The 26,705-nt window shown below is 33.1% G+C and overlaps 1 protein-coding gene across 1 annotated transcript in view; it reads left to right on the top strand.

The window, feature by feature from the left end:
- The window catches only part of LOC149420992 (protein O-mannosyl-transferase Tmtc2-like), a 491,943-nt gene that overhangs the window by 424,025 nt on the left and 41,213 nt on the right, over nucleotides 1-26,705 (top strand). Inside the window, exons 6-8 of the mRNA XM_089635668.1 lie at nucleotides 1,137-1,222; nucleotides 11,006-11,250; nucleotides 13,276-13,401. Of these exons, the coding sequence (XP_089491794.1) occupies nucleotides 1,137-1,222; nucleotides 11,006-11,250; nucleotides 13,276-13,401 (457 nt within the window). The remainder of the gene's footprint in view (nucleotides 1-1,136; nucleotides 1,223-11,005; nucleotides 11,251-13,275; nucleotides 13,402-26,705) is intronic.

Raw genomic sequence — 26,705 nt, 5'->3', positions numbered from 1 at the left:
GAATTTTTTAAACAAAAGGCAGGTGTTCTTACAATATCAAGTTCAATAAATATTTCTCAAGTTTGATATTCAAATTTAAATTATATACAATTTGTTGTGTTAATGCTTACACCGGAAAGATAATTTAATCTGGTTGTTAAAGCAGTATTTGGTTAACAAAAATTAACAGAAAGCCCAAAATTGCCAGGTTACAAATAACCTGACAATATTCTAAAATCTCCTGCTACCATACAGTAAGTTGAAAATGTTGCATGCGTTGTGATGGAGGACTTAGCCAGCCGAAACATTGAATACACTATGCCTGGATGGGACCCAGACGCGATGCTAACTCAACCACATACCTAGAACATTTGAAATACATCGAAAATATTACATACAAACTGTGTAAAATATTGAAAAGCCTGAAGGGTTGGGAATTTGAAATTGACGTGCAATCGGCTCAACTTTTTGATCACGAAACACGCCTACATCGCACTTCTTATTTTATATTTGGTTGAATGCCTATTTAATGACATTCGTTCAACATTAATGGATACATCTGGCGTGTTCACAATATCCTAGCTCCTTGGTTGACCAAGCCTTGAATCTGTTAACGATTTACATCTCAAACAATGATAAAGATTGACAAAACATTTTATTTGGGAAAATACCCAAAGTTTATATTGAATTTCTTGTTTTTTATAATAAACAAACACAATGTTTTAGATTAATACAATAATGCATTATATGTTTATGTGCTTGCATTGGTTATAGTTTAAACAGTTATAAATAAGAAATACGTCAAAAATGTACACAACATTAATTATCTAACGTATTTATGGCCAAATGAATAAGATCTTGTAAAAAATCAACAAAATAATTGGTCAATGTATCCAATAATAATAAATCGATGAAACCAATTTTTCTAACATAATAAGAGAATATGAAATAATAAAGAGTGAAATAATAAAATATGACGCAATTCCTTCCCGTCATCCCTACATTATTTAGCACTTACATTTATTCCAGGAGGCTTCGTCTATCTCACTCCCCATCTTATTGTTATTGATGATTCATTACTTCGCTCAATGATGCTTTCCGACCCGAATCAAAATGTAGCAATTGATTAATGTGTCATATTATTTCTTTCTCGACAGGGGCGTGCTTCTGCAGGGAAAGAGGCAATACGAGGAAGCTATCCAGAGCTTCGAGAGGGCCATCCACTTCAGGCCATCACTTGCACGTAAGTACCAACAAATAAGTACACTTTTATGTAAACATGTAAAACATTTCAAAAAGTGCGATGTAGGGTACTGGAAGGATACAAAATGATTATTACATACTTTTTATCGCTTATAAGTACTTGATTACTGTTATTATGTAAAAATAATTATTTTTAATTAAATTGTTATCTTTATAATAAAAATTCACGCGTCATTTTGTTCGACACCCAACCGATTTCATAGATGTCGCTGTTGTTGAGATCTAAAACTTTAAAAAAATTAGGTTTTTTTTCAGTTTTATCATCCAAAAATACATGCAACCAAAAATTTTAACTTCTCTTACCGTGTTTTGTTTTTGTGAACTATTTTTAGCTGTGAGTGATAAATAAAACAATTCTTTTATTTCAAAGGGCGTCATTTTTAAATCGGAATAGATTTTGAAGATTAAAAATATTATATAGGTTATAACAATAATCATAAAGTCGTTATAATCTTTTACAATCCAATGTATTTTTGTACTGTCATCGATTCAACCACGTCTATAATTGTAACACTGACGAATGCTTTGTTGTGGCATAAACCCAAACTCATTATCAAGTTTCTTCATGTTGCTTGTGAGCAGGAACCAAACCAAACGAAGAATCCATTTACACCCAAATGAATAATAGTTCAAATTGATTTATTAAATACATTTTCACTACCCTCATCCATAAACCTGTTTTGCATGGGTTATACCGCTCTGTATTCCTATTGAAGATTATTTGTAAATCAAAAATGATACGCTTTGAAAAGCTCAAGTTCCAGTACTCTCAATTCGAGAACATTATTTGTTGAAACAAAAAATCAAATATTCTAGGACATATTATCATAAGGTGTCCGGAGTAAAGTATACTAACTAACTAACGAAAAGATATTATACATTGTACAAAAAGTAAAAAAAAATAACTTTTTTGAAATTTCTACCTTTAAAAGCTGTTTTCAGGCAAAAGGGAATAATTGTATCTTCTTTATCTAATATGTAATAAGGAAAAAAATGTCTCGTCAAAAAAATATATTGTAAAGTTTATTTTAATTGTAATCAATACAATACAACCTAATATTTATAGCCTAGGATCCCGATACACCAAAACCTACGCCATCGAATACACAGAAAAAACTACTTTCAAGTAAGAATAGACATTTAGGACGGGTTGTTTCGGAGAATTTGAACAATTCATCAAATTTCAACGTTCATTTTCGGGTTCTGTGAAAGATTTATTCAAGTTCTGTTTTTATATCATTGTAGGCTAGTTGCTTGACAAAACTGAAATAAAAACACAACTTGAAAAATCTTTCACAGAACTTGAAAATGAACGTTGAAATTTGATGAATTGTTCAGATTCTCCGAAACAACCCGTCCTTAGTAAACTTTAAAAATGTTGGTCTGCTGGTGCGCCTCGTGGAAGGTTCCGCGCAGTCATGGAAATAGTGAAATTTTCACGATAAAAATCGTTCACTATTTCCACGACTACGCAAAACCCTCCAACAGGCGCACAGATAGACCAACTTTTTTCAGGCTTATTAAATGTCTATTTTCACTTCAAAGTAATTTGATCTGTGTACTTGGGTTTGTTGTGTCGGAATCCTAGACTATTAGCCACTTCAAATTGAATGTTAATGGACATTACATTTAGATATAATATATTTAGATATATGTACGGTTTTTTTTTAAATTTTAAATATTCAATATATTATTATTCAATTTATAAAAAACATATTATTTTTAACCTCGTTTTGCTGTGTAGTTATTACTACACGTTACAGCTGTTTCGCCTTCTGAAGGCATTATCAAACTGCAAGAAAACTGACTGTCCGCAAGCTGACCATTAAAAGTGTCTTGCAATAGAAGTAGATGTTGATTTAGCAATAGAATACCTCAAAAACCAGTGCTTTCTTAAAAAATGCCTTATTTACAAATTTAAATGGAAACGAATTCTCCATTTCACCCAATAGACCAGCGTTCTGTCTCACTTACACTCGGCTGACATCGTAAAAAAACGAATTTTGTAAACACTTTTTTGAATTGGAAATTCAAGCCCCGATTGGGAAAATATTTGGATCACAAAACGCGTCCACAAGGCATTTATGCCTAACCTAACCTAACAATTCTCTAAAATTATATATATCACCAGAGTAAATATTACATAAAAGTGGTAAGATAAAAAGGCGCATGTAGCTGACATAATTAGCAGCATACTAAATATGTTATTATGTTTTAAATTACGAGTGTCTTAATTAATAATATAAATAGGTTGGTGTTTTAATACAGAGAGTCTGTATGCCGTGATAAATTCTGGCAAAAGGGAAAAAATCGTCCAAGGGGTTGAGGTTAGACTTAATGCTGAACGAAAAGTTATGTTATCCTCGAATAGCTCCACCATATAACCTTTCCCTCCTCCTCCCACTTCCATCCACCCCTACCCCTACCCCATTTTCTCCCTTATCCTAAACGACCACGTCATCATACGGGAAGATCTGCGTAGGAAAAACTTTGCAAAAAATTCCTCTCTTTTTAAATCCTACAAAATAGTGGCATTGACTACGATTTTATGTAATGTAACCCTCTGTTATAATTCAGAATGGTTATTTTACGATTTTATTGCGCTATTTAAAATTTAAAACGGCTCCCAAGAATTTATTTGTTAATATTTATGGTGTTTTCTTAATGTGTTTCTATTATCATATTTTGTTAGTATTGCAATATTTGGGTATTTAACAGCTCGGGTATTAGGGAAGCATGGAGTCACGAGAGAATGTTTACGTTATTATTAAACCATTCGTACGTTATTCTCCAAACCATCGAGTTCTGAATTCATATTTGTTGGCAAAGACAACTCTTATTACAATTTCAAGAAGTAAACTTCATTTTATTGTGGGATTAAGTTATTTTTTTAGATTTTTCTTAAAGAGATTAGAAAATTTTATTTTTACAATCATATTACAAGCATGTTTATTTATTTATGGTACAAATGGCTTTTAATATAGAATAAAACATTTTATTAAAGACGAAAACAATTTTAATCATTGAATATAGAATAAATAAAGAAAATACTCTAATAATACTAAAAGAGAATATAATTAATTACTTATAAGCATCGCATACGCATATGCCAATGCGGATCCTTTGTTAGATAAAGTCTAGAATAGTTTCTTCGCCTGCATTTTTAAAAAATCCACATTGTCAAATTTCAATTATATGTCCAGCATTACGTATCGACGATTTGATCGTCCATTTTTAGTTGGCTAATTATGAAATATTAGGTTAAAAACAGTTTAAATTTTATTTAAGAAACATTCAAGATTTCGAGTTAGTATACAGCAAACGATTATAACAGCCTTTAAAATAAAGAAAAAAAAAACAACAAGAATATCACTTCCAGGTAAGTGATATTTAATGGAAGCATTCCTGTAAAAATAACTCTATTTATATGATTGTTTAGACACGTTTTAGCGGACGATATTCAATGTGTTTGTAGATAATATTTATTCACCGAGAAGCTTATTCTTTATGACAATACACACAGCCAAATTTATATTTCATTAATTTAACTTGCAAACTTTGTACAAATATTTGCATTGTTGATTGGTAACAAATATGTTAATATTTTGTCGCACAGCTATATTAATCTTAGATTTTCATTACACAGTTATAGTTTATATTCTCAATGGGAGTATTACGTTTATAATTTATATCCCTTAATTATATCAAAATTTGAGCAGTATTTTTTCAAAAGTATCTACATAACCTTACATTGTAAATATATAACCTTATATTGTCCATAGTAAATAGAATAATAATATAATGTAATTTAAATTTGCTGCCTTCAGATATATTCAAATATTATTTTTTGTTGAACATTTTCAAAATAGTTTAGTTAAAATTGATTCCGTTTACTTTCATTAATTTAATTAAATTGAAATATATTGTATATTTCTTTAAATCGAAGTCAATCAAATATAACTCTTGGATCTGCTTCCCCCATTAATTCATTCAGATTCAATCAAAAAAATTCAACATAAATCCCGAAAAAAAATTAATTTTTAACTCAACATTTCATTTAAAAGCATAAACTATAATTATTTGATAAACGAATTAAATTTATTAAAATTCTCAGATTCAATCAAAAAAAAATTAACATAAATTCCTAAGACACATTAATTTTTAACTCAACATTCCATTTAAAAGCAAAAACTATAATTATTTGATGAAAGAATTAAATTTACTAAAACTCTCAGATTCAATCAAAAAAATTCAATATAAATTCTTAAATTACATTAATTTTTAACTCAACATTCTATTTAAAAGCATAAACTATAATTATTTGATGAAAAAATTAAATTTATTAAAACTCTTAGATCGAAGGATTATATCCGACTTAATATTTATTTTCTAAAATGTAAATGGTAGTATAGACAGCCCTAATATTGAATATCAAATACCCACGTAGACTAGTAGTTCCAAAATCATGTTTTAAATGTAACAATACAGGGACTACGCATTTCAAACACTCGCCTGTATCTGTAGTTAGTAATAGGTACACAGATGTAGCGGATTTATTTAACTTCATAAAATGTAGGTACAAGAAGGCTACAATATATATTTTTTAAATCAAAACTAGTATAAACTAAGTCTTCTTATAAGTTTTGCATGTACTTTTATTTCTTAATATTATAGTCGTCTAGAATCCTTTCGTTTTATACTTTCTGGTGTCACTGTATATGAGTAATTATTTATTATATATTTATATCGTTGATATTAAATAAACTTAAATTAAATTGGCCTCCGTGATTAAGGGGTATTTAGTAGGATTTGCTAAGAATATATTTGCGGCATGTTCCAGAGTGGAAGATATTCTCATCTGCATATAGATAGATACTCGCTGCATGAAATGGCTTTAGCCGTTGTTGGTGACCAGATCTGAATAACCATGTACTTACCCACCTTCCTCTTACCCATCTGTTTCCCCTCCCCACTACTTTCCATCTCACAAAATACCCCAATTGAGGATGACATAGTCTCACTGGCTCCAGACGGTTAGGAGAAGTTAGGAGTCTTGTAAGTTTCACATACAAAAAGGTAGATTATTTTTTTTTCATTTCATTCTTTTATTTTGTAACCAAATTGCATCATTTCCATTTAATAGTTATTATTACTTCCTCAATTCTGAACAATGCAATATAGAGAAAAACTTTATCTCTCAGAAGTAGCCGCCGTATACTTTTTTCTCCCATCTTACTACTTCTTTGGGTTTTGGTCTTCCAAGCATAAAGTTAACCTTTAGACGGAGCAAAATTTTGAAACGGCTCGACGAATTGTGAATTTCTAGAGGAAACTCTTGTAATCTGTTCATATTTTTATCATTTTAAATACAATTTTTAATGTGGATACCGCACTCGAGTCCCAACTGCTCTCAACCGTCTGGAGCTGGTGAGAATATGGCCTCCACTATCAGGGTTCGTTATATAGAATTACATTAAAAAAAAAAAATTAAAAAAAATAAAATAATAATAATAATAATTGAAATAAAATTAAAATAAAACCTACACGTAACACACAAAACCAATATAAACACACATCACTCACAAACACACAAGATTATTTTCAATGGACTATTTTTTAATTTTAAATATATTATTATGTATTATGTATTTTTAATTTTAAATGTATAATTTTTCTCTTTAAATGTATTATGTAGTTTATATTTTCATATTATAAAATGAAGGCCTCAGCACGGGCAAGCCACCTAGTGAGGCCTACATTACTGGAAAACTTGAATTGTAAAAAATATTAAACCTAATAAAAAAAAAAATGAAAAAAATAAAATAAAAAAAGTAGTGATAGAAGAAGGATTTGGAGTATAAAACAGCGGGGATGTACCTCGCTATTCGAGTCAGGTCATCAAACACAGCTAAAGCCATTTCAAGCAACGTTTCGATTCTGAATCGTGGTCTTTCACAAGGTTGTTCTTAGAGTATCTTCCACTTTGGAACGTGCATCAAATTTAAGATATCGATATCAGAGAGAATTTTATTATACGTTGAACACAGTCTCTTAAGGCAAGCATTTTGGCTTGAATTAGTATTGTTTTTCATTAAAAAGATACTTTCAGATGGAGTTTTCAATCGAGCTGATTTATTCTTAAAAATTTTAATCACTCCATTAAATATTCTGTTTTATTGCGCGATTTTACTTCGGGAAAATAAATATATTTTATGAATCTCCAGACAGAAGCTTGAGACACGAACTAAAATAAGAGTTTTCCCAGGTCGTTCCTCAAAGAAAAAACTCTTAGCACGGTTTATTTCAAGAGTTATGAATGCAAAAACTATGAGAAATAAAATGTTTAGTATTTGTTAAAAATAAACTTAAACCCAACTCAGGAGATCTCCCTAACAAAAGAAATGGCAGATACATAGATCCTCCTACCTTCCGATTTACTCGGCTGTGTTCAAGAAGAAACTCTGGAGATAGCGTCAGTTCCTTTCTGTCTTTATTTTCAGAACTTTGCACATTTTTGCACGAAATATTACAGAGACTTCTTGAAGTTGTTGTGTTCCCAGGAAGTTTGTAGTGGAAAATACAAAGTATCTTGGCGTTGGTGATTTCTTTGTAACAAGAATGAATGACGCCATTGCTGAAAATCAAATTCTTTTCACAATTCTTAATGTACGTGGGTATAAATAATTTTGTAAAAAGCGTCGGATAAAATCGATTCTATCGATATTTGACAGCATCAAAAGTTTACAACCGAAAATTAATAACATTTATATTTTCTTTTGTTTATCAAATATATCTAACTTAGAATGGGGTTGTTTCAGAGAATTTGAACGATTCTTCAAATTTCAAAGCTCATTTTCAAGTTCTGTTATTTTTTAAGTTTATTCAAGTAACTAGCCTATAACGATATAAAAACAGAACTTGGATAGAATTCTCACAGAACCCGTAAATCTTGATCCGTAATCCTTGAAATTTTATGAATTTTTCAGCTTCTATGAAACAACAAATCCTTAGTATTAACATTTCATATTAAAATTGCCTTTCAGTAAAAAAGTTTGACGAATAAATATACTTAAAAAAGTTAATTTCATAAAAATGTGTAGATACTGTTATCGATCACTGTGTAGTTGTTAACACTCTGGGAGATCAGTTGAAAGTTCTGTTCTGCTTGAATAATTCCAGATTTGAATTTCACAATTTTGAATTAATTGGGCTGTGTCATGAAAATATCCTGATATTTATTTACTCTTATATATGCCTGAGGGGCTATTACATTTGGGTACATATTGTTAACAATTTTTAGATTGGGTAAATTATATTACAATGGGTTGCAAAAAATAATTTTCTACATTACAGTTGCTAAAATAGAATAATAAAAAAATAAACGAAAAACAATATTTTGACATAAAAAAAAATTGTTTAAGTATGTTTTAAACATCGAACTTGTTAAATTGAAAATTTCGACACCATTGTTATATTAATTTCTTAAACTATGTATGTGGGCGAGAAATTGGCGAGTGATATTATTTTGCCCCTTTCAAATAATATTAATTAAATTTTAGGCATAAATCAAATAAAATTATTGTTTCTTCGAAACAAAATGTGATATTTTTTTTTTTTAAAGAAAATCAAACATTCCTAGGTTACGAATAACCTGACAATATTTGAAAATCTCTTACTACCACCACAGTAAGCTGAAAATGTTGCTTGTGTTGTGATGGAAGACTCGGCCAGCCGAGGAATTGAACACACTACGCCTGGGTGGGACCCAAACGCGATGTAAACTCGGCCACCGACCGGTCAAAATATTTAAATATTATATTGCGCTATCCGAGGAAAGCTGCACAGCACGTTAATTCCTTAACGAAACTAAACGCATAAAGCTTGAAGTACATCAGTATTTTATGACGTTTATGTTTACCCAAACGCTCGTGCAAATTGATCTATCTAAATAAAATCGCGAATCATCCAGTTTTTGCTTCGCTTTAGAGCTACCGTGCAGGTTTAGGAGATTGTATTTGCTTGGATTTACGAGTGTTATCAGCGCTGCACACGATCCGGTATCCCGTCCACAAAACATCCCGGAGGCAGTCACTAGCCGAGGCGACTGGCAGACGAAACCTGTTTTCTTTTAATCTTCGGTAATGGAGTCGAAACTACTGTCAACTATTTCATTTATTTGCAAAGGATAAGTTGTCGCAATAGAGTTGACGATTGGAAACTGATTTATACAACACTATAGGATGGATTTTTTTTTTACAATTGATTGAAAGTGTTTTGTTTTAATTCAGGTCTGAGAAGCATGTAAGCTCTTCATGTCAAGAAAACAGAACGCCGATAAGTAGAAAGTACAATTTTCTCTTGTGCAATTGAAAATTTGAAATATCTACGGCAATCTTTGAGCTTAGGTATATTATGTTGTTATTATGTATAACTCTATGTATATTGCAGAAAGGCTAACATGTTAGCGCCAGTGTTATACATAACATTATGTATATTCCAGTGTTAAGATATAAAGTTATAAGATTACTGTGTAAAAGTGTATTATATGCTCGCCGCACAAGAGTGCCGGCAGAGGATAGAAATCCATCTCTGGGGGTAGGTTCCGTAGTACAATGTCCAATGAAACAGGTAATTTTGGGATGACAGGTTTATTAACACATAAAAGGGGGAATGTTAGACAGTTACAATAACCAGTTTAAGACCTGTAGTTACTAGGGCATTCTATTGAATCTTAAGGCTCTGATAGAATTAAGTACATTAGTAGCTCACGTGTTAACAACGAAGGAGGTCCTAAGCGGGGACGCCTAGGACGCCAACGAGGAACAGCACTGGGGTGGGAGGCAACAAGTTCACCGCCTCAGTCTGGTGTGGACAGGTGCAAGGCTCTGGGTTGGCAGCTGGCGAGGGCCTTGAGTATTGGCTGCTGGCGTCAGGCGGGGAACGGATAACGTGGGCGGATGGACAGCACTGGGGCGGGAGGCTACAAGTTCACCGCCTCAGTCTGGTGTGGGCGGCAGTGGTAGGCGGAGACATGACACAATTATATAGTGTAATGTCTCTGTGGTGGCTGGTGATGGCCCCGAAGGTGGTGGACTCGGAGACATGACACAGTTTTACAATGTAATGGGTCAGTGAGTCAGCGGTTAGCCGAGGATTAGAGAAAAGGTCCATGTGTTACTCTCAACGCGGTCTGCAGGCAACTGCCCGCAACGGCGTCGCTCGCTGGCTCTCCCAGTCCCGCTCGCGTGAAGAGGTCTCGTGGTGGGGATATCCCATATATGGTGATGCTTGCATTTGAGCAATTTTATTGGTCAAGCGTGCCACAGTAGTTCATGTGTTATTGAAATGAACGTTCCTTTTGGCTGTAGGTACGTGTAGATGCTTGTTCACACACGCAACGGCCGCATGATCGACTTCCAGTCGCTTGTGTAGGTATGTTTACATATACGTACGTAGTGTTGACATGCTATGAGCGCGTGATTGACTTCCGGCCACGTGCATAGCTGTATCCATAATTAGATGCGTAGGTAGGTCTGCAAGTACGTATGGACAACCATAACAATGATATTCACAAAAGTGTTTTTTTTACTATAGAAAAAAGAGTAGGTACCTATATGATACCTATATGGTACTAAAACTCTACTCTCAGAGACCATTATCAAATTGGGCGAAGCCGTGCAAAAGCCGCCTGCAGAAAAAAAATTGTAAATTATATAATTTTATCTGAAAACAACATCCATACTAACAATTTCATTTCTTCCAGTGGCGTACGTCAACATGGGCGCCTCTCTCTCAGCCCTGGGCCGCTGCGTGGAGGCGGCATCGGCGTTGCAGCGCGCCGCACGTCAGGACGGCGCTGGGGTGCGCGACGCTCGCGCGCACGCATACGCGCGCACCGCGGCGCTTCAGTACCTGGGCGCGCTGCACGCCGCGCAGGGCCGCCACCGGAGGGCGCTACAGGAGTACCAGCAAGCGCTGACGGCGAGACCTCCGGACTATAGGCCGCAGGTAACAACTTTATAAAGAATCTTATTATTGCACCTCGAGGTGATCAAAAACAGCGCTATGTAAGTTTGTCATTTACACGATTATTAAGGCGATGCCATACGTAGTAATGCAAAATCATGTGTTTTTGGTTTGAACATTTGGTCGCCTAGAAATTTTTTAGATGCTTTAATTAAATACTGCGAGTTGAATACATCTTCGCTTTTGAAATAATCGAGTATTTTTTAGATAAGTCTTTTTATAAGAATGGAAGATACTACCAGTATCGCCCTGGTGTAAGACCACCATTCAGAATTGAAACGTTGCTCCAAATGGCTTTAGCCGTGTTTAGTGACTAGATCTGAATAGCCAGGTGCTTCCCCACCTTCCTCTTTCCCTTCCCCACTTACCTTCAGCCTCACAACATCCCCCAATTGGGGATGCCATAGTCTCACTGGCTCCAGACGGGAGCAGTTGGGACTCTTGTGAGGTATTCACTATAAAAAAAAAATAAGCCCAGAAAAAAATAATGTAAAGGCCTTTGAAAACTTCTTTAAAGTTCAAAATCTCCTACTTACGAACCCATTTTCGGTTATGATTTTATTGTATAATGTGGCAAATTAAATTATTTATAAAATTATTGAAAAAAAATTAAATATTTAAGCCTGAACATCCTCAAAATAAAATAAAAGGTACTGTTGGCAATGTATTTTCTTGCATAAATCAAAAAGGCGGATGGTGTTAAGCAGGAATTCAAACATTATCGCCATCTACGTGGCTCAATTTAAAATATTACCCGACGTAGTGCATCGCCTTAAGGATTTTTATGAAATTTTGTTTTCGCATGAAATTTGGCATTTAATTAACATTAATGCATTTCTTGTAATCAATTGTCTAATACAGATGTTTGATGTAACTCCAGGATTGTCTGTCCCAACCCCTTTATTTAACAATCCGGGTCAACAACACATTTTCGACTTTATTTGTGACAGATTAAAATGAAATTTCATTAATTTAGCACATGGGAGAAATTATCTGGGTTTCGATTTTGGTGTTGGAAGAGTATTTATTGGTCGCAATCCCTGCATTACCGACAACTATGTACTTTCTAGTATGGGTAACATATTAAACTACTCTATATTATCATAATTTTGATATTTATATTCTCTATATGTATTGTTTTTGAGACAGATTCCGGAATTAATCGATTTTAAAAACAGGAAATGTGTAATATGATTTAAGATTTTCACGGCCAAAAGTATTTTTGTTATTTGTATCAGATAACACATCTGCCTTTTACAAAAATAAACAAAAGGGCCGGGTTGTTTCACAGAATTTGAAGAATTCATCAAGTTTAAATATTAAGTTCTGTGAACAATCTATTCAAGTTCTGTTATTATATCACTGCTGGCCAGTTACACAAAACTGAAATAATAACAGAACTTGAATAAAATATTTACAGAACCTTAAAATTAACTTTGAAATTTGATGAATTGTTCAAATTCTGTAAAAAAACCCTTCCCAGATAAATAACCAATTTTTTTAATAGTGGTATACGAGTATACGCAGTTATTTATTTAATTATATTAAAATAAATGTTAAATAACTTTAAATGGTATCCCCATCAATATAATACATCATTGAAGAAGAAGATGATAATAAATTTAAACTTAACATGAAACAGAACAAGACACATAAAACTAAAAAAGGTAACAGTCACAATAAAGAAGTAATATGTAAAGATTTTTAATTAAAAATTGATTTGTTCCCGTAAGACAGAATCCTGAGTTCGATTCCCAGTTGTGACCGATAGATTTATTTTTCTGTGTTTTGTTCTATTTCACGTTTCGTTTCGATTTATCTATATTATTTTATTGTTCAATGAAGTTATTTATCTTTAATATTTTTAAAATCATTTTGTTCAAACATGTAAAATTTTCCGATTTAGCTTCGTAATTCAAACTGATCCCACTTGTTTAGTAACGATGTGTCATTTTCATACTGTTTTCTGAAACCATTTATTGATAAATAATTATGTTTTCCTGCTAGAAACTGTACGCCCTCATGAGTGAAGCACTTGGTCGCCTCCAACGCTGGCCTGAGGCAGACCGCTACAGGGAGGCGGCAATAACACCGGAGTACAGCCCATCACAACATCTTCATAGTCCTGCAGAGGTAAGAGCGAATACATGATGGAAGATGCTCGTAATAACTAGATGCCTTGATCTTTTGGGCTTATTGTACTTGTAGTCGCAAATATTGTCTGCGAATAAATTTGTGGTTCTATTCATAAAAAGGACTGTAAACTGTTCAACAATCAATATCCAGAAAATTTTAATCAACCGTGTTAACGCTTGTTTTAGATTTCTGATTTCTATTCCATTTAGAACCTTTACCAATAAAATCATTAATCTATTATTTTTGCTTAATTATTGATGACAATATTAGCCATTCCTAAACGAAAATCTGAAACAGAAAAAGGTTACGGTCACATCTAGGATCGAACTTAATTTGAGGTTTTACTCACTAAGCTAAACTAAATATTGAACAGCCAGTTCCGTCAAGCCATATGGACGTAGAAGAAAAAACTCTTTACCACTTGTTTTGTAAGGAACGCATAGCAAAGATAAGATTTAGGGTTCATCCTCTTCTACTGGAAGGACTCTCAGAATAATTATTTTAAGAATCTTCGTAACCATGAAGAACGTTTTTTTAACTATACAAGAATGTCAGTGGAATCGTTTGATAACCTCTTGGAAAATATAAAAAGTTCAATTATGGGTACTTATACTCGTATCGAATGCATTCTTTTCATTTTCCGTTAAGCTTTCCTCACACATTATATTTGTGATTTCTTCCCATCTTTGTCTCTCACATCCCGATAGCAATATTCTTCTGAAGACATGTCCCATATTGCTAACGATTTCTCGAATAAGTTTCTCTGTATCTAAACCATAGACATATGAATATTAATAGACGAGAACTTATAGGCGAGGGGTCAAACCAACAGTTGGGGGACGCAGAGGGGAAAGCTGACTGTGATTCGTCAATAAATCAATCTGACAGTATATAGGCATCTCGCATTATAATATCACCATTTAGTTCTTTAAAGTAAAATCTGCTTTTGAATGAATAGATATTTTTACATGGGAGCGCAAATTACTCGCCACGTTATGAACAAATTTGTGAAGTCCAAATTCGACAAAGTAAATTTCTTCTATTTTCAGAGTCGAATATTTTGTTTCCGTATTTAGTTAAGACACTTTTATAAATGTTTCATAATTTACTTCCCAATAAACAACGATGAGCACACTTGAGAATCGCTACATTCGAGCAATGTTTGAGGGTTGTCACAACCGCTCTATCCCTAATAATAATAAAATCTTTAAGAAAATATATAACATTTCACATTTAAGAAGATAACAGAAAAGGAAAACAGCTAAAAAAACAAATAAAATTATACACACAGCTTTTACCATTGATTCCTAAGAGTATTTGCAGGCTGCGGCAGCCTGGTTGCCTTGTGCGCGTCCAGTCTAAGTTATTAAAAAAAAACATTCATCCTAGACTTGCAGAAAAGTCAAAAGATGTCGCACATTAAAATCAAAAGATGATCTAAAAACACTGTCTAGATTGCATTTAGTTCGGGATGAATCTTGCGATCATACATAAAGATAGTTGCCAATAGAAATGTGCGGTGAGAAAAATGAATACAATGTTGATAGTTATTATTCGAAGTATGATACAGTTAAATATGACCGAAGGAGATAGGGTCCCATTAGCTCAGTGGTAGAGAGGTGCCCCGGCAAAGCAAGGGTCCTGGGTTCGAGTCCTTTTTCTGTTTCAGATTTTCGTTTAGGAATCGCTAATATTGTCTTCAATAATTAAATATTACAATTTTACGTTTTACTAACTACGTTATTCAAAAAAATAAATATATTAGTAAATGCACCGATGAACAGATTGCATATTACATCTTCGGGAGATTGGTATTACGCCATACTTAAGCCCGGCACTTACTCGGTAGACGTTATCCGCAGTATGAAAACGACTAGTTTTTAAGCTTTACAATTCGGTTCCAGTAAATTTTGCCCGATCTTATTTGTCCTTCCTCTCGTAATATCAATTTCACTTATTCCTCTTCCAAAAACCACTATCTGTACAATGTACATACTGTACAATATATATCATTCTTAGACGATATTGCCAAATGCCCTACGGTTACACTCAGGGCCTTTCATGCGAATTATCAAACATTCTAATGTCAATTGTCTGTATGTGATTATAATAATAATAAGTTAAATAGTAGTTTAAAGCCTTTAGGGAGCCGTGACTATTATAGGAGCTAGTATTTTTCTCCAGTGTGCGTCAATGCTGGAGGATGGAGTTAGGCGGGCTTCCATGGTGAGGATAGACCTTTTAGAAATATTAGAAATTAGGAAAAATGTCAATAGAAATTTAAATATTATTAATAATCAAACTAATTATGTGAATAACCCTGTCTTAAACATATTTCTTTTGTAATTTTTTGTCTTTGATCTTCTAAGCACCTCCCCTTTCAACCTCTCACCCCTCCCCTCAACCCCCCCCCCCACACTACTTCCTTTTCTACCCACACCTGTCTCTATATACTTGACAATTTAGTTTTTAGTACATTAATTGTCCTGATGAAGAGAACATCGTTCTCGAAACATGTTGACTTTATATAAAAAAAAAAGATTATCGTGGTAAAAACAAAGTGTTTTAATTATTTTATTAATGAAGATTATTTTAAATGTTATTTTCAAAACTAAAACTGTTGTTTTTAGTATTTAGATAATCCTTTGATTTTTCACAGGTCTGCGCTACTATAAACTATAATATTTGTCATTATGTCTAAGATGTTTTAAAAGCACATTTACTAACTTTATATTTTATATTTGGAGTTATTTTTATTTTCTCGAATGTTGCATGAAAGCATTATCTGATAAAAAATGACACAATTTTTTATAATACAGTAATGTTAACTGTTTAACTAATTTACTAACTAACTAACCATCACGCCATTTCCCCGCAGGGGTAGGCAGAGAGGACGGTCCGCCAAACAACGCGGTCTTGGCACACACTTCTGTGCAAGGTATGAGCCATTTTGATACTATCATCAAAAGGTGTCATATTTATAATCTAATTTGACGTTTAAAGGGCGAGGTTCGTGCAATCTCCAGCGAGATTTAAAAATATAAAAAATGTCTTAACGTTTGACAATTAATTTTGCTCTTAAAGCACTTATCGTCTGCCTACTTGCTAGGCCCATAATGTCATTGCGTTTTATAAAAGCATATTTTAGGAAAAAAGGTGTTTACGTTTCCGTTAAATAATAAATGGATAAAGCGTTATATTACGTAGATAAGACGATACGAAAGAACGTTCTTAAACATAATCCAAAGAAAAAAAAAATTATTCACGCTGTGAGGTATTAGCAAAATATAAATGATTATATACCTATGATATTTAAAGCAAAAATGAAAATTATAACGGTAATTTTTGTTTTTGTATTTGGTAATGTAAACATCTATGGTAGTAGATCCGGAAAACATACAAAAGATTGAAAGTAACGAAATCTCTCTAAAATCATGAAACAACAAACCTTCTACTACTAAAACAAACTTCTGAATAATTTCGTACAGAGATACATTAATTAGTCTTCAAATTGTAAAACATGGATCAATAAAATAAGCACCAATTCATCGACTAACCGAAAATAGTGGTCGTAATAGGAAAGCAGATTCGTGTAGCAGCATCTTGTCTGTAAAGGCCAACGGCCGCGGTAAACTACAGATGTACAGATGTTCATGTTCAATATCCTCTTCCACCGGACATCTTGTCTCGTGTCGCTTGTTAGCCTCTGAACACTTTAAGCGGCAAAACTACCCACGAAGCCTCCAAATTATTTCTCTTTATTGGAATTCAATTCCATTCTCTTCTGTTTAGGAGCGAAAACGCTCCGATTGCCTTAATGCCATTTGTGGCACGATGTTTTACCAATATCATTTGTGGCTACAATGTTTTATTATCGTCAATCGAATTGTAATAGATTCGGAAAACAATTTTGTTGGAATGAAGAAAAATTTTATCATTCGCCATTTTTTTGCGGAAAGATAAAACAAAATTGGGTCGACCGGGCAACTAGATGAAAACGAAAAATGTCGAAAACAATAAACTTATTTTTTAAACGAACCTCTATTATCCGGAGAAACAAACTCATCATAAAATAATACCTTTTATCTTCATCTGTATATCCGTAAACGTACTTTTGTAATGGGTTTTGCTTTCTTATGATATAATAATGAGAGCTGAAAGGTAGAATTAGGTAATGAAATAAAAGGAAAATGAAAGCAATCCTAAATGTGTTTTTAAGACCATTGCATGAAAACAGTTTATTAAATTTCATGGAAAGACAAAACAAAACATACACATGGCTATTTGGTTCTAAAAAAATCCAAAATAAACAATAGCGTTTACAGATTATTTAGTTTTAAATTTATATTAATTTTCATAATTTAATAAATTAAAATACTTTTTATTTTAAAACCACGAGTTTTAAATAATTTTTAGAACCGACCGGTTTCGCTTTACTCAAGCATCTTCAGGGTAAAAATTATTACGTATTTTATTTTATTAAATATATCAAACCACAAAGCCTGCTTTCTAAAATAATGTTAATTTTCATCTTACGTAAAATTATATTCATTTTATGTTGTGAAACTCAGCAACCAGACTTTACAAAATATTATTTAGAAAAAAATTTACGAGCAATAAATACGGACTTTAGATACACAAATTTCGCCAAATAATCAGACAAGATTCACACATAATAGTTTGATATGTTGTATAAGTTTTAACACATTGGTAAACATTAATAATGTTATCATTTTCTTAGTAACCGCGTGATTATACAATACATCAACGTTAATAACTCCCAAATTTGTGAATATATTTCAGGTGCGTCCTGCGGGAATATCACACTGTAACGCCTACTGCAAAATGTAATTAAGCCTCCATTTGAGGCGTATGATTGGATAACCCACCGTAATTTTTTTGGCATGATCTACATATTTTTATTGAGGCTATCAAATTTAACCCTGTAAAATACCGGTGGCTTCAAAGCGAGTTCCAATAATTACATTTAAATTGGGGTTTTAATACATGCGTTCGTTATAACAAACAAAGTTTTAGCGTAATAATAAAATGTATTTTTTCATAGTCAATCATAAAATATAAAACGATATTATGCTGATGGTGTGGCAATTAAATTTAGAGTAAGTAATCAATAAATTTACCAAGCATCGAATGTCTACTACTGCTGGCAGAGTCTGAACCGGATAGTGGAAGGTACGGGGTTCTGAACCGGATAGTGGAAGGTACGGGGTTCTGAACCGGATAGTGGAAGGTACGGGGTTCTGAACCGGATAGTGGAAGGTACGGGGTTCTGAACCGGATAGTGGAAGGTACGGGGTTCTGAACCGGATAGTGGAAGGTACGGGGTTCTGAACCGGATAGTGGAAGGTACGGGGTTCTGAACCGGATAGTGGAAGGTACCGAGTTCTGAACCGGATAGGGAAAGTACCATGTTCTAAACCGGATGGTGGAAGGTACCGAGTAGAGGTGAGGCGAATTTATCGTACCCAGTAAAAGTACCGGGTATTTTCATGCGATACTTTGTACTCTCCAAAATACCTGGTTCCAAAATACTCACAAGTATTTTATACTGGGACTAAATATTTTTAAAAGGTACTTTTACCAGGTATTTTTGATGGGTATTTTTTATTTTTGATCGGAAAAATGTGGGGAATTTTTCGACAGGGAATTCCGTTGCCATCCTCCCCATAGATTTTGAAAAATTATTGTGAGGAATCATATATGAATTTTTAGTTGTGCGGAAAAAAAATTCACAGAAGTTCTGTAACAACCTCCCCCCCCCCATGGATTTGTTATATTTTGTGGTGAAGTACACATCTGAATTTTTTTTTGTGGGAATTATGTATCACAGAAATTTGCTAACAACCCCCCACCCCCCATGGATTTCGAATAATTAATGGGGGAATATGTGGGTAGAATTTATGTGAGTGCAGTTTAGTATTTTGTCACCGGTATTTAAATCTTAATTGAGCTTTTGAAAACTCAAGATCATTACGGAAAGCGTACGACAAAAATACTACAAGTCTTGCTGAAGCAGGTAAAAGAGAAAAAATACTGTCCGTAATGAGGACCCAAAAATACTGTTTATTATGTAAAAATAATTTTTGTTGTTTGTTTGTTGACGCTTACTGTAATACAATACTCGTACTTATTAATAAAGGTTATTTAAGTTTTAACTTTTTATATTTATGTCTACGAGTTAGGGATTCACTAAGATTCAGATTTTTGTTACGATCATTTATTGAAAAATGAAGTACAAAAGTTTTCCAAATAAGAAAGCTGGTGATAAGAAAACAATGATAGAAATTGGGAATGCATCCTTTATGTTAAAACTTTAATTTTAATTTTTGAAACTTTTTCCACAAGTCTTTCAGATCTAATAACAACATTTCCTTGATTTATTGATTTCCATGGCGGCCTCCGTAGCGTTATGAGTAGTTCTGGCTCAAAAATCACAGGCGGACAAAATAAAAAATTAATTTAGAATAGAAAATGGAACGAAAAGAAAAAAACCAACAAATAAATTTGCCTCAGACTTCAAAATTACGACATCAACGAAACTGTTAAATAAAAGAGAAAAATTTTAAAAAATTCTAATTATTTATTAATTTATTAACTATCTACCTACTTCATCTCTTATCTGAATCATTCCTACAATCGATTCCAATTTTAAAAATTAAAGAAAATACCAGTCCTAAAGTTTATTGAACCGGAGTTACTCATAGACACAGGGAACACCATCGAAATCATTTATTTTTTTTTAAATTTCTGTAAAAATCATATAAACGAATGGTAAAAAAAATATAATGTACGTATTGAATGAAAGATTCCTCAAAGCCAATATTAAACATAGTTTATTATACATAACTTGTTATTCTGACAGCGACAATTCCAATATCCACACCTTGTTTATTGTTATTACATTAGTCCGTTTTGTTGAACCATTCCGCGCAAATGCACCTTGTCCTTAATTATGCATAACTTGTCGACCTGCAGCGGTAGACGTGCATCAGTTAATGTATTAACTAAGTAATAATTGTATGAATTAAGAGAAATTCTGTAAACGAGAGATTTGCCTTTTGCCTTCCAGTCCCACTCGAGCTATTGGAATCATAAATATATATGTATGTTTACCATATTATATAATTAATACCATTCCTCAAAATATTAATACAAAAACATATAAAACTGCTTACTGCGATTTAAAGCCAATAAATTCACGCGAATTTCACCGTTTATCACATATTTTTAGGTTCTATAAATTTAGCACAATATGGCGAGCGATCGCTCAAAACGTTTTTACAAATTTGGCATAGTATGCCAAAAATCGCTCGTGTGGAAGGGCGTCATTACTAAAAGATCACAAGAAGTGATATATGCCGAGAAAGAATACTGATGTTAAAATTGTATGTAAGACCATTAGACTCCTAAGCCCCAGATATTTAATCAAATATATGATCTATTAGAGAACGAAATGCACATCTAAAATAATTGTTTTCTCAATTTACCAAGTAAGTAAACATTGAGCTTACTTCACAACACGCTTTTATAAGGAAATCTCAGTGGACATTATTGACCTAAGTATTATACAAGCAATATAAAAAAATCAACCCGTAAAAAAAAAAGTTTTTTTCATTTAATCTGTTTGATGCCGATCGTATAAGACCCGCGTTTATCTTGTATTAACTGCTATACTATCTTCTGATTGTAGACAAAATGCTTATATGTCCGTGTGTGTCTCGTGATTGACACCAAGTTAATAGAATTCATAGTCATTAACAAGGAGTCTATCTGCCAAGTATCAGCTCGATAGAATGCCGGGATGTGGGTTAATTTTCGATCCCAAGATTCGCAATCGTTCATTATTGAAAATAAAAAAAGTGAAATTCAAATAGATTTTTTTAAAAAGCTCTTTACGGATATTGTGAGGGGTTTAAATAAACAAATAAACGAACCACGTAAGCCTCAACTCCATAAGTCGTATCCGGCCGATGTGCAGAGCTTAAATGTCACGCGTTTAAAAAACCCATATACAGGGCAAAACGCGAATCTAATACACGCCGCTTGATAAATTATCATTAGTTTACATCAAATAGAAAGGAATGGCTTTTAAAAGTGGTGTAATTTCGGCTAATGTAACATTATTACAGCTGTCGTCGACTTCGTGAGTCCATTAGGGTGACTTCGTGACGTCCTGAACACCCGCAGCCGGTGGGAGGGTAGCAGAAAGGGGTGGAGGTTGAAACCTCCCCCCGAAATTACTACTTTTAGATTTTTATTATACGGCCGCCATTTCACTATGCCAAATTTTCTAATGCCTCGTGCTCAGACTAAGCGAAAGATGACATGCGAAGATATGATGGATTTATGGGCCATGCGAGATATTGAATTATTTAAATTTGACTATTTTTTGATTAAGTGAAAAGGTTCGGGGAGAAGCTATTAAATTTAATTAGTCTTGAATTAGTTTCCAATGCCTTCAGAACACGTTTTTTGTTTTAAATGGTTAACTTGGCGGCATCAAGAGATATGGCTTATCTGCTTACCGCCGTTCAGGCAGCCTGCTGTTGTCAATCTGTGTTGCCAAATGATTTCGCGGCAAACACAGCGAGCCTGTAAGAGATATGTCGTATCTTCTTAGTGCCGTTTAGGCGGCCTGCTGATGTCGAACTGTACAAACAATTTTGCCAGTTGAATTGGCGGCAAACACAGAGAAAATATATTAATATTTTCCGTTTCCTACAACATAGGCGGTATAGGCTCAGTCGTAACAATTATTTGAGTCCATTAAAGTATCACATTACTTAGTAACATTAGATTACATTATTCCGTTTTGCATACTAAACAACGCGATGTGTTTCACAAAACTTTTCACATATATTATTATAACAATATATCATAAATTCGGTTGCCGCAGTCAAACTCTTTAATTTCCTGAACACGAAGTAACTTTGCGCTGAAAGATCTGAGAACATTCAGAATTGTTCCGTTGGCGGAAGGCTAAATGTCATTATCAACCCTTGTACACCCAGCAATATCAGTTTTCAGTACCCTTTAGCGACATTGTATTATGTACATACAAAGAGACTGGAGAATGGGATTCTAAGAAAATGGTTAGAATATTGTCTACGTATTAATTTAACCACAAGAAATTCTAATTATTGTCCCAATGTTGGTATCTAAATACATCATCTCAAAGTCTTGATGTATTAGATTTATGAAGCATTCAGTTTTCGTCAGATTTGTGTATTCTCGAAAACATTTACCAAAAATTTCTGTTCTCTTTATTCTATCAGTATGTATGAAAAGAGTAAACAAGTTTATTCTACCAGTATGAATGAAAAGAGTTCACTACTTTATCACATACTTGGAAATGAAAAAAAAAACAATATTTTCGCAAAACCATGTTTTTTAGATTTTCAGAAAACTCTTAAAACGTGTTCGAATGAACTGTTCAATTGCATATTAGGCAGAATTGCGACATCAAAAAGCTGACAATTGATAGAAATGCAGTGACGGAATTAAACTAGGTTAATGAAACCAATATTGTAGACGTCTCTTACAAGTGGAATTTTCAATTTTTAAATAAATTCCGAACTGTCTCCTTGTTTTTTTTTATTTTTAAACATTTTTTCACTCATTCCTCTATTGGTTCTCAGTGTTTAAATAACCGGTTTTTTACAGCATAAGCTTGTGGATTTTTTTAAAAGGTACAATAAAACTATTTATTTTGTTTTTAAGAGTTTTAGCTCACGTGTAAATTTGTAACTTGATTCTTATTTATTTGCTACGGGTTTAATATCCTCTTTAATAAATAAATAAAAATAAAATATAAATACAAAATAAAACTAAATGTCTAAATAAAAATAAATACAAAATAAAACTAAAACTAAATGTACCAAGGAAAATAATACTGATAAATTGTTGAAAAAATTCTAGACTCAGATTTATCGACTAAAATTATGTCCAGTCTATAGTTTTGTTTTACAAAATTCTAAGTGTTAAAACAGTTTCAGTTTCAGTTTGAGTTTCACACGCCTCATACAATACAAATGTAATTTCCAAACACCTATTTTATACTCGATACACGCGCGCCTTTTGCGGCGCACTGAAAGGAGCACTGTATACTGTATGCCATAATGGTACGCCGCAGGAATTTCCATATTATTATACAGGGGTGGAAAAATTCCCTCCCGCAAACCCTCTTCGCTCTAAATTAATCGATTTGGCGAATAAATGGATTTGCCCGGAGTGTTTTTTTGTTTTGTTTTTAGGAAGGCTTCAAATAGCATAATGTACACGATGACTGGTTATTGATGAAAAATATCAGCAGACCAAGTTTATGTAAATATAAAAGTGGTGACAAAGTTCACGTAAACGCCATTTCTCCACAGTTCAACCACAATACTTACAATCAGCCGAAGAATGCATGATATAGAATGTTAAAAGTTTGCTTTAGCCATTTAAAAGGAGAACCATAAATAAACAAATATTTTTTACTTCTTCAAATTTTGCAATTTCTCTTTGTGGCACCATTTTATTAATAAAATAATTAAAACACTTTGTTTTTACCACGATAATCTTTATTTTTTATATAAAGTCAACATGTTTCGAGAACGATCTTCTCTTCATCAGGACAATTAATGTACTAAAAACTAAATTGTCAATTATATAGAGACAGGTGTGGGTAGAAAAGGAAGTAGTGTGGGGGGGTTGAGGGGAGGGGTGAGAGGTGGAAAGGGGAGGTGCTTAGAAGATCAAAGACAAAAAATTACAATGGAAATATGTTTAAGATAGGGTTATTCACAAAATTAGTTTGATTATTAATAATATTTAAATTTCTATTGACATTTTTCCTAATTTCTAATATTTCTAAAAGGTCTAACTGAAAACCACTAACATTATTGTGTAAAATTTTAAAACCAGTATTTATGTCAAATGAATGGTTGACTTTATATAAAAAATAAAGATTATGATGGTAAAAACAAAGTGTTTTAATTATTTTATTAAATATTTTTTAATTTTTTTTTGTCAATTGATCCGCCCGTAAATGGCTTAAGCAAACTACAAAATGCATGCTCATTATTCAGTGATTTTATATTTGTGCCCTACACTTTTTTACACAAATAATATCAATGTAATGACTGATTTTAAGAGCACCACAGCATTATTAAACAAAACATTCAATTATAAAAAAATACACAACCAACGTGATTGGTGGATTATGTACTGTCTAATAAAAATTCAGTCCCCGACTTTACCATCGACCAGATTTAATTTATAATATGAGCAATGGTTAAAAATTGAGGCCATGAGTGTATGACTTTTTTATGGATGAATGTGTGATTATAAAGAAATGGAAAGTAAGGTTTTTGAATACTTTTGGTGTATTTTTTGGCCACAATGCTTGGATGTCCCCGTGTTATGGCAGACTAAGTCTATTTATAGCTTCCTTATTACATTCTTCTTATTTCATGGCAAGTACCAGCCACCATCTATTTACGATATGATAAATGAATAAGGTACTTAAGTAACAGGCATGTTTCCACCTTGGTTAATAATCTCTTTTCTGTTTATTTTTAAAGTTTTAAATTATTGTAATAGGCCTCTTTACTGGATATGGATAGTTACGGGATATGATTTATAATTCTTTAAATAAGCCAAAACCTTTCAGCAGTGATAAAAGCTCGTTAAAATGTACAAAATTTTTATCATTTATCCATTTGAAAACCCTTCACCGTAGAGAAGCTTTGGAGGTCCCTTGAAAGTTTACAATTTCCCATCCGGTGGACGTCTCTGGGCGCCCTAACGACGCAAGTTGTTATCTCGGGTCGGTATCTCTGGCTAGCAACCGGTTGGTATCTCCGCTGGTTGGCTCGGTACCTACCTATCTCCATATAAATACCAGAGGTCAAAATCTTTTTTATGCAACACCTTTTTTCTAATAAATATTCCGCCTATTACCTTACACGGTTTCTGATCAAAAATATTGTAAAATCTAAATAATATTAATAAACAAAAACTGGTTTCAGTAAAACGTGAGGTGAACTTTAGTTCATTAACTACAAAAATCCTTTATAACTTACGACTTTCGGATTGTGCTTTTTGCTTTGTTTTCGAAACTTTGAAACACGACTTCATTGAAAATCAATGCAAAACCTTATGTAAAAATATTATTTTTGAATAAGGTTTTGCTCAGCTCAGCGGCTAAAATCTGTGGCGATCGGTGAATAATAATATTTTTGTAAATGTCATGAACGCCTAAGAATCTTAAATACCGTCGAATCTGTTTAATTGGTACACTGGTTTATTGAGACAACCGTTTATTTGGGACCAAATCCAAGAAACAGAAACCAAATAAAGTAACTACTACTAATTTACTTCGGTTATTTGGGATACTGTTCCTTTAATTTTAATTAGGACAAATTTCCATCTAAAGTCGATACAAAACGTGTCTCAGTAAACGAATTTTGGTTAAAATAGCGGCATGCGGTATGTGGTGAGGGGAGTGTTCCGAGTTTATTTGGCAGTAATTCGGTAGACTTCGCCTACGCTGACGCCGGTTATTTGCCGCCGACATTCAAAACCCAATTTTCTTCAGTTTGCAGTGCACTTTTTGGGTTACTGTTACTATAACATGTCATTGTTTGTTCATGAATTTTTTTATTAATTTATTTGCACCTATCTTCAATTCAGTATAGTAAAATATGTCTAATTATTCCACCAATAAAAGGTTTTCACTGACGTATCTTTTTAGTGAACATCAAAGAGAAGAGAGCTACAATAGGATGGATCTCGTCTATGTTGAGTAATATGTATTGTGTGTATGTTATTTATAGTTTTAGGTTTGAAAATATAGGACGCTGTGTTAAATAAGTCGAATATACTGTATCAAGTGTTGAAATGTATAAAGCGTAGTGTATTTTGTTATTTTGTTTTGGGTTAGTGTTGCATTGAGGGATGTTTAATGTGTGGTTTTGTCTGATTTGTCTGAGGGGCACACTTAATTAAATTCTTTGAAGTAATTCTGGGCATACTAATATAAAGGTGGCTATTTTCTGTGGAATTTCTATGATTTTTTAGTAACGAAATCGTAGAAAGCGTTTCTGAGTCCTCAGGCCTCAGGTGAGGACAAAGGCCCGAAAATCAAGGTATCGTAGAAAATGATTTTCCAGTTTCTCAATCGTTTCTGTGTGTAATATGTACCTGAGATTTTAACTTGAGAAAATTACTCCAAAGAACTGCGTACATACGCAAAGTACAGCACCAATTAAGTAATTACTTTTTTTTTAAATGTTTGC

The sequence above is a fragment of the Hesperophylax consimilis genome, chromosome 9 (genome assembly GCF_061612785.1).
Source record: "Hesperophylax consimilis isolate HC1 chromosome 9, BYU_Hcon_1.0, whole genome shotgun sequence".
Taxonomy (NCBI): domain Eukaryota; kingdom Metazoa; phylum Arthropoda; class Insecta; order Trichoptera; family Limnephilidae; genus Hesperophylax; species Hesperophylax consimilis.
Note: the sequence above shows the minus strand (reverse complement) of the source record. Positions and strands in the feature narration are given on the sequence as shown.